We start from the raw sequence: 17,614 nt of genomic DNA on the forward strand, positions 1-17,614 counted from the left end.
TATATAATACAGTGTATTTTTTCATGACTGTAAGGTTGTTTCCTTGGAATTGGGTGGTTTATGATAAAAAAAAAAATAATACTAATAATGTGTGTGTGTGTATATATATATATATATATATATATATATATATATATATATATATATATATATATATATATATATATATATGTATGTATGTATGTATGTATGTATGTATGTATATGTATATATATATACATACACAATTGCACAATAAAAATTACAAATATCTTAAAATCCACAGGAACACCAGAGTATTATTTGAAAGGTTTTTATTAATTTATAATACAAGATTTAGGGATTTTGTTTTTTTACATTTAATAATTTGTAGCTAATTTTCATAGCAGTGACAATGATAAACACTCTTGCAGTAATTGGCCAATGAAAACAAGATTGGAGACCGTTTCTGTGGACACTCTTCCCACAACAACTGCACTCTTTCCAAAAAAAAAAAGCCTCATACACTCCCTCTCACACAATCTTCCCACAACAACTGCACTCTTTCCAAAAAAAAAAACAAAAAAAAAAAGCAATTAAAGCCTCATACACTCAACTCACACACACACACACACACACACAATTAACAATTGTCAGCCATATGATGTGTACTAATAAAAACTCAGCCGTAGACGAGATAAAAGGACTCCATTATTAATAATATTAATTTTCCACAATCAAAAGGCTAACAAAACAGACGACATACAAACATTAGGAAAAAAACACTTTTCTTTTTCTTCCGGCCCAGTGGGAGGCCATTAGTGGCAGCCGCTCCCAGCACACATCTTTACCTCTGACACTAAAGCACAGCAGGGGGTCCATGAAGCCATAGCGCTTATAATAAGGGCTTTTAGCAGCCCATTGCTCCAGACAGAGGCTTTCTGATGATTTCCTTATTCTTCGCACCTGGGCTTTGTCCCACATGATGCACGTTAGACGAGCATGGAAGAGGATACAGATGATATATCCCGACAGGGAAAGAAGAACAGTTCGTGTCATTTCACATCAAGCACAAGACCACCAACGTTCCCTCATGCTTCTTCAGCGGAGACGAGGAACATTAAAAAAAAAATGCTAGACACGGGGTGAATGGTTTTTAAAGGCGGCTGGTACACACCCAGAGCGAGGAAACACTAGACTAGGGTCATGCACAGATGTCAACGCAACTGATCAGTAAGAGGAGTCTGGTAACTTTGAGATCTACTCTCGATTGGTCCTAGACAAAGGCAAGAAACGTAGGTGGCCATGGCACATCAAATCCACCAGCGCTACAGCAGACTCCCTCGGTCCACAGCAACAGACTGATGCTTGTGTCATCACACCTCTCTCTCTCCATCAGCTCCTTCTGTTCGAGGCAGGCGGGAAGTTTAAGACTACAACACACACATAGTGACTTCAGATAAGGATCCGTGTTAAGTGCAATCAAAAGCATGTTAAGCTTCGTCTGAGTCAGACGTGTGATCCAAGTGAAAACTCTTGACACTTGGGTGCTGGGAGAGCAGGTGGTCTCTCGAGCACAGGACATCCCCCTAAAAACCTGTTCACTATCAACCCGTTTACATTATTTCTTTTCAATGATTCAGGTTTAATATTTTCAGGAGGCCTGGAAACAAACGGCCACTTCACGAAGCAAGTAAATTTGGCACCCAAACGAAACGAGAAAACCCAACGAAGGCAAACATATGAGATTTGAATAAACTTGGCACAACAGAGTCTCCAGCTACTATACAGAGCAAAAACACTGAACGAAGACCTAGTCGCACTCTCCCTGGAGCCCTTCTGTAATCATCCAGAATGCACCACGGGTTGGTGAACAGAGACGGGAGAGGGGAGCAGGAGGACGAGGGGGTGTGGGGGGGGGGGGTTGTCTCGGTTTTACAGCAGTAGACAGCAGCTGCTTTCTGTAGTCTTCTCCCTGTTCCTCTGGCCTATGAGAAGAGAGCAAATATTGAGTCACACCTAATAAAATCAAAGACCAAACCACCATCACAGCTCCTCGGCTTCAGTGAGAGACGAATGCGAGGGAAAGGCAGTACACCGTGACCTTTTCTCAAATGGAAGGCTGAATTCTCTAGAGGTCGCATTTGTTGGCTGCATACGTCATAAAGATCTCATTTTAGAATATTAACGCTTATAGATTTTACCATCATTCTTAGTTAAGCGTAAATTGTTGTAATATGCTTATGACTCGCGAATGTAATGCTCGTTTAACGAAATAAACCAGACTTGATGACATATGCAGCCTGCAAATGCGACCTCCGGAGGATGCAGCCTTCCGTTTGAGAAACGGCTTCTGATGACTTACAGAGGAGAAAATAGCCTGTTTTCTTCCTTGAATGACATGCTGTGTGTAACTAGTCTGTAATTAATGAGGGGTGGCAATAGAGTCAACATGAAACCACATTCAGAGAGCATTTGCTCCTGTAATTTGAGGCATATCAGTGTAAAAGAGAATACTGAATGAGACATGCAATACAGGATTGTGTTTTATCCATCAGGACTGGACTGGATCCTGAAAAGTGGGCTTTCTGTACAAATCAGGCTCAAGTTTATACTTGAAAACATTTTGATTGCAATTATAATGCTTATTATTGTGGTCTTCCGAAAAAAAATATCTGTTATAAAAATCTGTTTGATCAATTACCGTTTTAACTACAGAAGCCTGAAGCAATGATCTATTAGTTAACATGGGTTAACGTAACCAACAGGATTAGTAAAAGTCATTTCCAAGGTGGAGTAAGTTGAAAATCACACAAGTAACAAACACATTTTTTGTTTCTTTGAAATAACAAACACTGATGAATCATTTAAAGTAAGGACAGACACTACAGTCGCATAAAATTAGCCTCTATGTTAAGACAGTGTCTTATGAAACTAGTTAGACCAATTAACAGCTAAGGGGTAATTAGTCTTATATTGTGGATTCCACTTCTACTAATCTAAGTTTTTATGTAATCGAATATAATCATTTCTGATCCCTTCTTAAAGAAAATTTGTGATGAATAACTTTGAAGACTAGTCTAAACCTTTTATGCAACCGGCATAAAATCTAAGGTTTGAGCCAGCAAGATTTTATGAGGGGCTTTGAAATAAATTAATATTTTTTTCAACAGGCACACATTCAACTGTTTAAAAGGGATTTTTTTTGTTGTTTTTTTTATTTTAAATAAATGCTGTTCTTTTTCCATCATCATTTACTCACTCTCCACTTGTTCCAAACCTGTGCTCGTTTCTTTCTTCTGGTGAACACAAAAGAAGATATTTTGAAAAATTTAAGTATCCGAACAGTTGATGTGCACCATTGACTTCCATAGTAGGGAATAAAAATACTATGGAAGTCAAAGGTGCGCATCAACTGCTCGGATATTAACATTTCAAAATGTCTTCTTTCAGAAGTGAACTACTCTTTTAACTGTACATTTATCAAAGAATCCTGAAAAAAAAATCATGGGCTCTGCAAAATATGAATAAGTTTCTATTAAATAAGCAGCAAATCAGCATATTAGAGTGATTTCTGAAGGATCGTGTGACACTGAAAACTGAAGTAATGATGCTGAAAAAGTCAGCCCTGTCTTCACAGAGATAAATAGCAAATTTAAAATATATTAAAACAGAAACTGTAATGTTTCTCAATATCATAATTTTAACTGTATCTCACTGACCCCAATCTTTTGAACAGTAGGTGATATAAAAAATTAAATGTGCTCAATTCTGTTTTCATGCTGACTTCACCTGAAATCAAGGAAACTTAAAACCACACTGGACCATTTTAAATTCATGTTAACTTTATCTACTCTAAAAGTGAGAGCGTGAAGGCTGACTTGTGTGCCAGGAAACGTTTCTATAATATATTCTTGGAGACATCAAAGCATGTAACCTGCTTCCTCATTTCAAATGTAACGACGGTCATCATTAATTCAAAGCTTGCTTCAATAAAGTCAGCGCAACTCGTCAAACAGGAAGCTACAAGGATAAGGACATTTGTATACAACATCTTGTATTACAGTTGACTGGATAAAGATCAGTGATCGGTCTCTAATATGACTGCATGCCTCTTAATTATTCGAAAGTGTTGCCACTGGCAGCAGACCTCCAATAACAGCTGTGCCCTTGTCTTCAAAACAAAACGTGGTTGTGGATAGTCAAGCCAAGGACATTCAGCCATGTTTAGAGCAGTGGGAGCTTGCCAGAGGAATATATCAGCACTTACCATGGGAGTTTGGCTCTGGCAGTGTCTCTCTGGCAACCAAGTGCATGACAGTTGTTCGGCCAGGGGGCAACTTCAGAGCTATTCAACAGAGAAGTTGCATACTGAATATCGATGTACAATGTGGCCACTTCACCCAGTAAAAACAGCTTCTGACCTACAGCATTTTTTAACAACCTCCCACTTTCACTGTCCTTTTTTGTACACAAAAATGTGTAATAGTGTCTAGAGCAGGGCAGAGTAACTGACAGACAGAGAGACAGAAACAATAAGACTGTCAAAGCGGCTTGACCGTGACAGACATACAGACAAGGTCTAGTGCTCACCTCCTAGTGTGACATTGCCATGCAGGAAGCGGCCCTGGAAGATCAGCCTCAGGATGCTGGGACTGCTCACGCTCTCCTCCTCCCAGCCTGCAACACAATACACCACATTCACCACACAAACCGGCTTTCATGATGCTTTACTATGAGCAAAATGGTTATATTGTCACCATCTTAACCCCAGTGTTTGACTGTATGTGACCAGACAAAAGATTAAATTATACTATTACTATAATTATACTAAAAAGTACAAATAAATGAGCAGTACGGAAATCTTTACTCCATACATCTATGACATGCACTAGCATTCATAATTTTAGGGTCAGAAAGATCATTCTAACATGCTGAATTGGTCAAAAACATTTATCATCTATATTGGAACCAGTTGTGACGCTTAATATTTTTGAGGAAACCATGATTGTTTAAGAACATAATAGAACAGCATTTATTTGAAAGCCAAACATCTTTGCATCAATTTAATGCATCCTTACTGAAAATACAATCATACGGACCATAAATTTATGAACAGCGGTTTAAAATGATTGTTCTGTCAAAATTAAACATTCTGTAAACAAATATTTTACAACAAGGACAGCTGCTTTGGCAGAGGACCTCCTCATAAGTAAAATAAATAAATAAATAAATAAATAAAGTGTGTTAAATACAAATACAATACTTCAACTACAAATACAAACAAAGCTAAAATTATCATTTTAATTCATACCTGCCGGCCAGTTCTCAAAAACATGCCGGGAAATGTCTGTGGCGGAGTCATTGGGAGAGAAAGTGAAATCCTGTGTCTTCCCACTCACAAGGATCAGCCGTAGATTCACCTGTAGTTGGTTGAAAGGAAACAAATGAAATCATTAAACTGAGATGAAGTGACATTTCCACCAAATAGACCTTAATGACCCTTCAATCTGTGCTCACCCCAGATAACATGAGCCGACCTGGAGAGTCCTTTGGAGAAACGTGCATTCCTTCCTAATTAAATTTATGTTCAGCTTTAAGGGTGAACGTAGCTGCTACACACTTTAAAGCTTCCTGTGAAATGGTCTGGTGAGGGGGGGAAAATCACAGGGTAGGGCAGAAAGGAAGTGCTACTGCCTTTCGTTACAATGTAATGATGCTACCCCCCCCCCCCCCCTCCTAGGCACCCCGTCATCCTAATGCGATAACCCCAGGTGTCCCAGACAACCCAGGACTGAGTTATTAATTTTACATGGCCCATGCATAACCCCTTGCAGGAGTTGGGGAGCAGCACAGTGGATTAGCTCAATAAATTTGCTCCATGCACGAGTCCTAATAAAAAAGGCTCAACCATTAAAAAGTATTCATAAACATTTTGGTATCAGATTTTTTTTAAATATATAATTATACTAAAATTAATGTACAACAATAATTAAATGTAATTTGTAAAACCTTGTTTAAATATTTTTCAAATAATAATAATAATTATTATTGATAGCAGTAGTATTTAATTTTTTTTTTTTAAATAACATCCAATTTTACTGTTGTTTCAAATTTAAATCAGTACAGTTTGCAACATTATTCAATATATTAGCAATAAACAAACATTTAGATTAGCAAAAATTACACTCGATTTGGGCAAATTATGCAAGTGACTGAATGAATTTGGCAGTATCCTGTGTGTTGAAACTATGCAGCATCATGGGACTCAATGTCTGAACAGAAAAGACAGAGTGCTACTATGTCAGCCCAAAAATAAAATCAGACCAGGAACTCAGAGCAGCTTAGATTCCAAAGAGTCTCTTGTTCAGTTTTTTTTTTTTAATCCAGGGTCTTTTTCTCCTTTCATGGTTTTCAATGACTGTAATTTAAACATTACATCACCCACTCAGTGTGTTTGGAGCTTGACTGGACCTTAATGCTCTCGTTCAGAATCAGACGGAGAAAGAGGAGGGGGACGTTAGAAGGTGAGCCAGTCGTTCCTGGCATTGCTGTGTTTAAAGCCACATGCAACACAAAGCACAAAAACAAAGGAAAACAAGTTTCATGGAGAAATGGTGACCAATCAGATGACCAGATAAACTTTCAACATGTTTCTGAGAAAGTGGAAGTGAAAAAAAGACAGTTCCTCTCAGTTTCCTCTTAAAATGTGTATGGAAAACTGCTTATACTAGTATTGAATTATTTAGATGTTGTCAAACATGCTAAATGGTAATATAAACATTATGTGGATCCAGTTCATCATCTCGCTATAGGGAAGCTAGAGTTTTCCTTCCATCCTACCGTGACAGCAGCTGAGGTCATGACCCAAATAGTGGCAGCAATCAAATAACATTACAGGAAAAGGACGACCTCTTCCCGCCACAAATCTGTGCTCATCCTCTCGCACCACGTGCCACCTAAATCCTTACTAAGGGCCCCCCAATGCCCTGGCCTAACCTATTGTGAAATCAGGCTTCTGTGCTGAGGGCATTTGCAAAGTAGGGCACCCCACCCCCATTCAGACACCCTTGAAAATATTCGGCTTTCACCTATGGGGACCTGCAGTGAGAACAAAAGAGGGCAAACCATAATCCACGACGTCATTCCAGCAAACTGTTTACAAACAACAAGCCCCCGATAAAGGCACGAAAAGCCCTCACTCCCAGCCTCCTTGAGTGGATTTAAGGGTGTTATCACTAAATCTGTGACGGGTCGGGTAATATAGACAAGAGAGCATGAACAAATAAGCACTCCCTGCTGCCCCAGTTCTTAAAGCCTTGACAAATACAAAACACCAAAGCTGCCTAAATGCCTCGGAACCAGTTCATAAACACCGCTATAATCTCACGGCTTATACATTTCCTGAAATATATTAAATCATGTTGCTTTCATCCCCAAATCAAGAGCCTGAAGTCATCACCATTTGCCCCCATCCTCAAATAACGGTACTAAGCCCAACTCTGAACCAAAAAGACAAACAAATCTCAACTGCTCTGAGCGCAACATAAGAGCTTCGTTTTAGAACCTCAGCCTCAAATAAAAGTTCAGATTTACAACTTCTATGAAGTAAACTAAACCCATATTAGCACTAACAAGAACAAGTCATTATACTATTATTTCCAAACTATTAACTTAATTTTAGTATTTTTATATATATTTTGAATTGGCTTTTATTTGTAATAGTAAATATTTCTATTTTGCACTGCCTTATTTTAACATTCAGTATTAGTAATTTGTAGGTTTTCATCTAATGTTTATTTCAATAAACAACATTATTTCCCCTCATAGTTTTAGTTTGTTTTTTGTTAACAAAAATAAGAGTTTAAACTAAAAATCTGTTTCATAGCCAAAAAAAGGCAATGATGTCTCCCCATAAATGCAGATTAAAGAGAAAGTTCACCCTAAATTGAAAATTGTCATCATGTGTTCAACCTCAGTTTGTAAAACATTTTTGCCCTTGTTTCTGTTTATCATCATTCTGCATGTTTTGTGCAAACATACAGGATGATGATAAACGAAAACAAGGGCAGAAACTTTTCTGATGATTGTAATGATGCAAATGTCAGTCTTTTCATCAAATACAAATACAAAGGCTTCAGGTGGTTTGAAAAATAGCGCATGAACAATACAATCCAATACTTTTTTTTTTCCAGAGATTAACAGTGATTGCCACTATCCACTTTAATAGCATGGAATGAAACAGCATGGACACCTCCTTTTGCACTCCACAGAATAAATAATAAAAATCAAACGTGTTGTGAGCAGCAACCGAGCAAAAGCAGATGATGCCAATGCTCATTCATCAGTGAACAGTACTTTTAAGATTTTAATGCACTCTAAAAGTCATGATACTTGATGATTTCTCATATAATCTTTGAACGTCTGAAAATACCAACTTGTGCAATGATGCATTACCTAAAGAGAGATGAAGACTGATATACTCACTGTGTCTGGGTCTCTCTGAGAGGTCATGGCTGTGATCAGATGTGGACAGCAGCCAGGAATCGACGGGTGACCAGCAGTAAGATGGGAGCACAACCCCGGCACAAAGACTCAGTATACGTCGTCTTCCTCTGGCCTTTCTCTGCCTCGCACAGCCTAACACCAAGTCAATCATTCACAACATGCCCACACAGATTTGTTAACCATACACAGTCCAGTGGTCAACAATGCATTAACACTAGATAATTAATTACCAGTTTAGGTGACTGACTTTACTAAGAGAAATGGTATAGTATTATTATCATCATTAAGTTGGTGAGATGACAAGACATTGCTATAAACAGATTCACAACATCCTGGTGAATGCTTTGCAAGTTGGTTAACTGCTATGTGGTAAACAAGTGATCAGATAAATTCATTGATGAACCACCTTTATGAACAATACACTCTATATAGCTAATAATAAACAGACTGGGTGTAGACAGGCAGTATGTAAGGATAGGCAAGAAGTAAAAACATCACATACCTTTGCTCTACTTGACTTCAGGCCAAACTAGTGTTTGTTTTACTGAAACAGCATTATATATCAGCTTGAGACCGACTCTGTGTTAGAAATCCAGATCCTGCAAATCAGACACCAAACCAGGATGAGCTCGGCTGACAAAATACAAACGAGTCCAAAACAACAGAAGCTTCAAAACACAGAGACCATCAAGCAAGAGATGTGTTTAGTTTAAGAGGTGAGAGATGTGAAGGGCTGTAGGAGCAGAAAACAGTGCGCGCGACCGCTGGCCTTGAGCTAGAATTATTCTGACTGCGGCAAAATAAAGAGGAACTAAAACGACCGTCTTGATCGAGTCACGGGCGGATATCAGATCCAGGGCGGTCGTTTGATGGTCCAGTGCTTTTCTCGAACCTTAACTGACGGGTATATCCATCGCTTCAACCAGATCTGATGTCGCTAGATTCACTCGCAGCGTTCAGATAGATTAATGGCTGAGAATTTAAAGACACCGGAAGTCAGCTGGGCATATATGCAGGAAACGGCGCGCAATGCTTTCTGGGACTTGAAGTTTGACGCAATTCTCCATTTTGATCGCACCTTGCAGAACGGCAGTCATTTCACGTGCTGTGTGAAGGACAGTAGGTGTTCCTTTATGTAAATTTCTGAATTTGTTTTTCCTTTGTTTTTTTTAAATTCTTTCTAAACTTGTTCATAAATATAAAATAATTAAAAACATACATGTTTCAACTCCCTCATGTCAAAAGGTTAAACATCTTATGTAATCAAACTCAAAATTAAGGTTAAGTACTGTTTTTATTGGAATATCTCTTCCATATGAAAATTCTTATGGAATTTAATTCTGTTTTCACAGACTCTCAATTAAAAATAAATGAATGCACAGTCGAATGACAATACTTGGTATATTTATTTGATAACAGCATATCACATAATAAAGGCACATTAAGTAGACTATTTACATAGGAAAGCTGAAGTGCCATTTGTTTTAATGTTAACATACTTTCTTAGATCTCATCTTAACACACAGAGAGAACTAAAAGTAAGACATTTATTTTCTGATTTACCCACTAAGTGTAAATACTACAGATGCATGTTTAAGCATTCAATCCAGCAACTCTGGCTCAACCAGTGGTGTGAGTTTGGGGTGGGACCATTTTATGGAAACCAGAACTATTTAGCATTTTCATTTGCTGACATCAGCGGCACAGAAATTTCACACTTCAGCTTTAAAAAGCAAATATGTACATGAATATTAAACAATGACTTACAACACAGTAAACAGGAGAGTCTGTTCGAATCAGAATCAGAATGATTGTGATTCATTAAAATTGACTAATATTGACATTTGTTCCTTTAATATAATTTAAAGAACCTGTGCTAACAACTAATGTAAACAACAGACCTTATTGTACTCATAAACCAAAAATTCCCATAGAGGGAATACATGCCTTTCAAAATTTTCCCAGGTTTTAGGACTTTAAACTGAACAGCTCTGTCATCTGAAAGAGTAAGGAAAGCTAGCCATAGCACTGGTTCATAGCCATGAAAAGCCATCAGACTACAGTAATACTTAAGAGTCAATATAAGAGAAGGCAGTGTCTGTTCAAAGTTTATAGCACTGACTCTCAACTCAACTTTGTAACAGATTTTTAATAAACCGGAAGAAACCATTCCAGCTCACCTACACAGCAGCATTGTGTAAACATTCATTGTAAAGCAAGCTGTAAATTTACAATATTTGCAGCAAACTGTAATGACTTTTGAAAAATATCGTACAAACAACTGTGTTTAGTGTAAAGAGCCATACATTGCTCTGTTCATGTCAAAAAAATATACCATATCCCAGCAGCAAATGGAAAAAGCCACCAAAGTCACAAAGCTCCATAATCTCTACATTCAGAACTACTTTTCCATTAAAGAAAAAAGCATTTACATTGCAATGTTTTTACAAAAAACATTATGACAACAGCATAAACTGTTATCTTAAGAATATAACTAGACAAAAACTGCATGAAAAATAAGAGCACTTCGATGCTGATGCTCAAAATGAAAAAAATATTAGTTTTGTCACGCAAGTAAAAATCATAGACCCCTTTCAGAAATACTCAATAATATGACAATGAGAGTTTCCTGTTTTGCATCCCAAATATGTACAGCTCAACAGAGAAAGCTGTGCTGAAATGTATTGTTCTTTCTAAGTGTGTAAAACATATTACAGTAACAATAAATACATTTTCCTCCTACTGAGACATAAATACATCTACAAAAATATACAGCACATACTTGTACAAATAGAAAACTACTGATAAAATCCAAAAATATTTCATGCATCTCATTTTCCAATCATATCAAGTTTATAAAATGAAGTACTACAAGGACGTTTTGAGTTCAAAACAATAATGCACATGTTATTTAACTCCCTCAATTCTCTCTGGTCCGGTAAAAATATATTGGGTTTGTTCACACTGCACTCAAATCTAATTTGGTCTTTAAATTTGGTCATTTTTGCAAAGGATGCATTATGATCTATTTGTCTACAGTTGATCATTTTCAGTATCTACACTGGAGACAGAAAGAGACTCATACACCTCTCAGGGTGGAAAGAGAGGAAAGAAAAGCATAAGTTTGCCTTTGCTCATGTCCACCTTGACATCTCACTGCAGTGCTGAGCTCATGAGAGAACATCATTGTGCAACCAGTCACTTTTACTACATCGCAAATGTGACACAGTGTGCTATACGAGTAAATGTGGACACGAAGGACATTGCACAAAGATTGCAACATACATTAATAATAAAAAAAAACCTTGATTTGGGCACGCCCAATGAGATTTTTGCTCCCTGTCTAAACAAAGCCTTTCAATAACATATTCCCATTCATTGTGTGAGGAGGGAGGCACCCTAAAATGACCACTCACAGGTAGACACCTTGCCACACCTCTGAAAACAACATGTGCATACAAAGTACATGTAGGACTAGACTGAAATCTTTCACTAGTGAAGCCCAGACATACATAAGTAACACTGTTTCAGTACCATCATGTACTGACACAAGATAAACAATTAGTAAGAAATACACATATCTCCTACTGAACTGTCTGTTTTCGATGCAGACTTATTGAAGGATTATAAGGTGCATTATAAAGTGATACTGCAGCATTTTCTAAAACCGGTTGTGACGTTGCCGGCATACCAATCCAGTTGAGCTTCTTAAGGTGTGGCCCTCTCGTGTTCACTCTCATCTTCAGTCAGGTAGACTGGTTTCTTGGCTTGAAGGATGGGCTCAAAATTTTCTGTGGAATTGTTTTTACCCTCAGAGCTGTGCCTTATTCCATATGCAAAATAAATGATAAAGCCTAAAAGAGACAAATGCATAGAGTTAAAATTTAAAGCACTTTAACACAAAAGAACATTCATGATATTGACAAGTACACTACTGTACAAATGTTTTGGGTTGGTATGATTTTTTTATGCTTGGGAAGTATTGTATGCTTATACCAAAACTGATCAAAATACAATAATAACGGTAAATCATGAAATCTTATTACAATATAAAATATCTGTTTTCTATATGAATATATATTTTTTTAAGGTAATTTATTTCTTGCAATGCACAGCTGAATTTTTAGCATAACCAGTCTTCAGTTTTATTTGATTCTTCAGGAATTATTCTAATGTGCTGATTTGATGCTCAAACATTTTTATGAATGTTGAAAACAGTTGTGCTGCTTAATATTTTTTTTTTTTTGTGTGGAAACCATGATTCACTTTTTTTAACGATTCTTTCATGAATAGAAAGTTCAAAATAGCATCCGTTGAAAATAAACATTTTTGTAGTATTATAAACATATTTACTGTCACTTATGACCAATTCAAACGAATCCTTCTGAAAGTATTTAGTTTCTTTTCTTACTGACCCCAGACTTTTGAATGGAACACACATTTAACAAACAGTTACATGACAACGATTTCAAATGCTATAACTCACCAATAACCATCCATACGGCGAAACGAATCCATGTAGTTCCATCCAATTGCATCATGAGGTAAATATTCACATAGATACTGACCAATGGCAGAATAGGGAGCAAAGGCACCTACAAAATCAAGAGAGAGGATTATTATAACCAATTAAAGATCAGACGTTCTCAATTTAACAAAGCGCATAAGCTTTGTAAATTAAGTCTGTACCTTGAAAGTGAGAACCTCTTTACTCTGGGGCTGTCGCCAGATGATGAGGATGCAGACAGAAGACAGAAGAGACAGGAGAACAACCAAAGTGATATAAAAAGGGCTGCCCATCCCCACCTGCTCCACGAACACTGCCAGCACCACACACAGCAGAGTGAACAGCACCGCTGAACAGAAAAACAGAAGGATGTTATCTGCCTGTTCACTACATGAACACCTCAGCTCTACATTACAGCTACACAGAAACTATACACTGGAAGTGGAAATGCTTACATATGGTGCCAGTTGCAGCATAAACAATGATGCCCGACATCTTGGTGGGTACGTCACGGATGGGCTGCACCAGCATCCTGAAGGAAAACCTCTCTTTAAGGGGTGTTGTCTCCAGGTCCTGGCTGTACTCATCCCCACTATCCACATCTGCCATGCCTCCTTTAGCCTCCAGCCTCTGCAGTTCCATCGGCTTCTCATTCACACCTCTGGAACCAAGACTGCCTGGCTGGTACCTGCAGGATTAAAAAAAAAAAAAAAAATTAAACATATATAAAAGTATCAAATTCTAGATTCTAGATAAATTAGAGTCTCTTATGCTAACCAAGGATGCATTTATTTAGTTAAAAAAAATTTGTGAAATCATAAAAGCATTTAGGATTCTTTTATGAATAGAAAGTTTATTTGAAATAAACATCTTCTGTAAAATTATAAATTACTGTCCCTTTTGATCAAATTTATTGCAGCCCTGCTGAACAAAAGTATTCATTTCTTTCAAAAATCCCCAGACTTTTGAATGTTAGTACATGTGTATACACTAACCGGAGAATGAGTACACACACAGCAACTAGAGTGTATGCCAGCAGGGTCCCAATTGACATCAAGTCCACTAATGCGGCAAGATCAAACAGAAAGGCCATCAGAGCTACAGAGAAAAAAAAAAGAGAGTAACGTCATCCACTGACAGTCATGACATAAATAAAAATTAGTGCCATCAAACGATTAATCGCATCCAAAATAAAAGTTTTTGTTTACATAATATATGTACTGTATGTGTACTGTGTTTATTATGTAAATATAAATACACACAAATACTGTATATATTTTGAATATATTTACATGTATATAAAGTTACATATTTATATTATAAAAAGTCTTATTATATATAAATATACATAACATATAAACATAACATATTTTTCTCAAATGTATACGTGCATGTGTTTGTATTTATATATACACATAATAAATATACACAGTACACACTCATATATTATGCAAACCAAAACTTTTATTTTGGATGCGATTAATCGCGATTAATTGTTTGACAGCACTGATCAAAATACAGTCTTACCTGCTACGATGCCAGACACAATGGTGGCCAGCACAGGTGTCTTGGTTTTCTTGTGCATGCGGGAGAGGGAGCGAAAAAGCAAACCATCCTCAGCCATGGCATAAATCACACGAGGCATAGGGAACATGGAGCCTAACAAGCTGGAGAACATTAAAAAAAAAAAAAAAAAAAACATGGTTACTATAAATATCTGAAATTTAACCCATAATTTTTGGGCTAATTGAAAAAATAAATGTTAACTGAATAACAAAAAAACAAAATTCACAACTTAAATGTACTTAAATAGCAATATACAAAAAAAGAAAAGAAAAAAAATAATAAAAAAGAAAGCATTTAATAACTACAACTTTAACTTAAATGGACATGAAAGCAGATAATATAAAATAATCAAATTCTAAATATTAACATATATAATAGTATCTCAATAATACTAAAATAAGTTTATGAAAATGTCAATAAACATACCTGGTGGAAAGGGCGCACAGAGACCCCACCGCTACTATATAGCGAGCGGGGCCCCATTGCACATATTGAAAGGCCTCTGGAAGGGGACTATGAACATCCAGCTTGTAATAGGGCATCATGAGTGTGAGCGCTGCTGACACTCCGAAGTAGGCGAAAAAGCAGATGAGCAGAGAGGCCACTATGCCGATCGGGATGGAACGCTTGGGGTTTTTTGCCTCCTCACCTATGACATCACCAGAACTGAGGTGAGCTTGGTTTTAAAAGTAGGATACACTGGTTTTCATGACTTTTTTTTCTTCTGAACTTACTTGTGGTTGCGATGCAGTCAAAACCCACAAATGCATAGAAACAAGTAGCAGCACCAGTTAGGATTCCACTGACACCAAATGGTGCAAAACCACCCGAGCCAAACTCTTTTTCAATTTTCCTAAAATATGAAAGAGTTTTCAAACTTCAAACTTACAGTGAATTCATATACATATATGTGTGTGTGTGTGCATAGTTTTTTTTTATTTTATTTAAAGATTATTTACCATTTTTCATTTTAATTTTTTCTAATTGTTATTCTTTTCATGTGAAAGTTTTCAAACATCAAATTTACAATGAATATACATTCATATACACGTTTTCTTTTTTATTTACATTTTACATCTTATTACATTTTATTTATTAATTTAATCCTTTTTGTTATTAGGTATATCTTTAAAATAATTGTAAATATGTCAATTTTATTTCATTTACCTTTATGTCACTTTTCATTATTTCAATGTCATTGTATTCTGATTAAATCTATCTTTCTTGTATTTTAATTGTATACCTGTAATCAGTAAATATGCTCCTGACCCAACTGAGTGTTTCATTTATGCTCTAGATTGTATTTTCTTAATTTCTATTGCTATGCCTGCATCTAAAAGTAAAGGCAGTGTGACTTACTCTGGATTGTAGTTGTTTGTGCTGTTAATGTAGTCCTCCACAGTGAGGCTCCAGTTGGCAGTGTCGCCTTTCACAAAGCCCGATATAATAACAAACATCAGAACCACCAGGTTGATTCCTGTGAAGATCTTGTTGACAAGTGCAGACTCACTCACTCCAAATGCCAATAATCCTGTTGCGTGGGAAGTGAGAGGTAGAAAATTCACACCATTATGGTCTTTTGCATGGCAATAGTGAAAAGAAATTGTGAGCAACAGTCCTATGACTAATTCGGTACATTGGTAAAGCAGACCATTTAAAATGATTTAATTGCTTCAGCAGAGCTATTGTGGTAGAACCAAATAAACTACATTTTTTTGTTGGCAATCCAACAAAAGCCAGGTCTTGAATAAGAGGTGGAGTCAAAAATTCTGGGACAAAGATCCACCGACTTATCAGAATAATAGAAAATCTTGACACTTTGTGCCAACTAAGACGCAACTGGGCATTATCATATTACAGCCGAGTGATTCTTAGAGGGGGAAAAAAAGGTTCTCACCAGTGAGCAATATGACCAGGATGAGAGCAAACACATCTGGATACTTGGCTAACACTTCTCCAGTGTCTGGAAACGACATGTAATCAGTGAAAAAATCAGAGACGGTTTTGTTCACTAGATTGTCAAACGTTGAGCTCCAAGCCCGTGCCACACTGGCTGTGCCTGTGAAATAGAGAGAAGGACATATGAGTACATGCAAAAGACTTGCGTCCACTTGTTACATTAAACCTAAGCAGCCGCTCAAGGGCCCTTCGGTCTAGAGGAGTAAACACTTCAAACGGTTTCAAAACCACTTTAATTGGTCAAACTCTTGGGCTTGCATTCTGAGTTAACTCATGGGAGCTAATGATTCATTAGTAAATTTGGATTCAAAAAGGAAAGTCCAAATTAAAGTTACATTATTAAACTAGTTTCTAAAGATAAGGTCTGCATGCTCACCAATCACGTATGACAGAATGAGGTTCCATCCCGTAATAAAGGCCCATATTTCACCAACTGTTACGTAGCTGTACAGGTAAGCGGACCCCGTCTTGGGAACACGTGCGCCAAATTCGGCGTAGCACAAACCAGCGAGGACAGACGACAATGCCGCAATGAGGAAAGAAAGCACGATGGCAGGTCCAGCCTTCTCTCGGGCCACTTCCCCAGCCAGGACATAGACCCCTGCACCCAGTGTGGCCCCGACCCCGAGGGCTATGAGGTCAAGAGTGGTGAGACAGCGAGCGAAGCGGGTCTCGTCCTGAGAGGTGTCCAGCATGCGACGCCTCAGCAGCATCTTCCCAATGGAGGCCAGCTTATTCTCAGCCATGATGGATAAAGTTAAGGGATGAAGACTGGGATGAAGCTGAAGGCACTAAAGGAGAAGAGAAACTATTTATTTTTCTACAAAAAAAGTTTGAAAATCCTGCCTTTTTGGCTAATTAGGTCAAAAAATTAGTGGCCTAGATGTTAATTTCGAGGGAGAATAACCTAAAGTTCACAAAGGACAAGATATTTTAAAATGCCTGTCTTGACTTAATATAGTGAACTTTTAAAACCTCTCCATAATATGAATAATAACTATATGTGACCCTGGATCATAAAAAAACAGTCATAAGTAGCACAGGTATATTTGTAGCAATAGTCAAAACTATCGATTTTTCTTTTATTCCCAAAATCATTAGATCTCATTATCATTA

The 17,614-nt window shown here is 37.2% G+C and overlaps 2 protein-coding genes across 4 annotated transcripts; both read right to left on the reverse strand.

Annotated features, from left to right (window-relative positions):
- Nucleotides 1-276: 276 nt before the first annotated feature.
- LOC132109484 (ubiquitin-like protein 3) lies at nt 277-9,450 on the reverse strand. 3 transcript variants are annotated; one of them, XM_059515588.1, is made up of 7 exons: nt 8,969-9,450; nt 8,446-8,598; nt 5,273-5,381; nt 4,552-4,638; nt 4,229-4,306; nt 586-1,946; nt 277-485 (listed from the first exon to the last, which is right to left on the reverse strand). In XM_059515588.1, exons 2-6 carry the CDS (start codon nt 8,470-8,472, stop codon nt 1,894-1,896), a joined length of 354 nt encoding a protein of 117 aa, XP_059371571.1. In that variant the 5' UTR covers nt 8,473-8,598; nt 8,969-9,450; the 3' UTR covers nt 277-485; nt 586-1,893. The 3 variants fall into 3 exon arrangements, with proteins under 3 accessions (XP_059371571.1, XP_059371569.1, XP_059371570.1); XM_059515586.1 differs by having other exon boundaries at nt 580-1,946; XM_059515587.1 differs by having other exon boundaries at nt 277-477; nt 571-1,946.
- Nucleotides 9,451-11,554: 2,104 nt separating this feature from the next.
- Nucleotides 11,555-17,280, reverse strand: LOC132109486 (cationic amino acid transporter 3-like). Its single transcript, XM_059515589.1, has 11 exons — nt 16,875-17,280; nt 16,437-16,598; nt 15,899-16,070; nt 15,274-15,392; nt 14,966-15,188; nt 14,501-14,640; nt 13,969-14,071; nt 13,429-13,661; nt 13,156-13,322; nt 12,953-13,061; nt 11,555-12,320 (listed from the first exon to the last, which is right to left on the reverse strand). Exons 1-11 carry the CDS (start codon nt 17,242-17,244, stop codon nt 12,175-12,177), a joined length of 1,944 nt encoding a protein of 647 aa, XP_059371572.1. The 5' UTR covers nt 17,245-17,280; the 3' UTR covers nt 11,555-12,174.
- Between the last annotated feature and the right edge of the window lie 334 nt (nt 17,281-17,614).

This window comes from Carassius carassius, chromosome 29 (assembly GCF_963082965.1).
Source record: "Carassius carassius chromosome 29, fCarCar2.1, whole genome shotgun sequence".
In the NCBI taxonomy this organism is placed as follows: domain Eukaryota; kingdom Metazoa; phylum Chordata; class Actinopteri; order Cypriniformes; family Cyprinidae; genus Carassius; species Carassius carassius.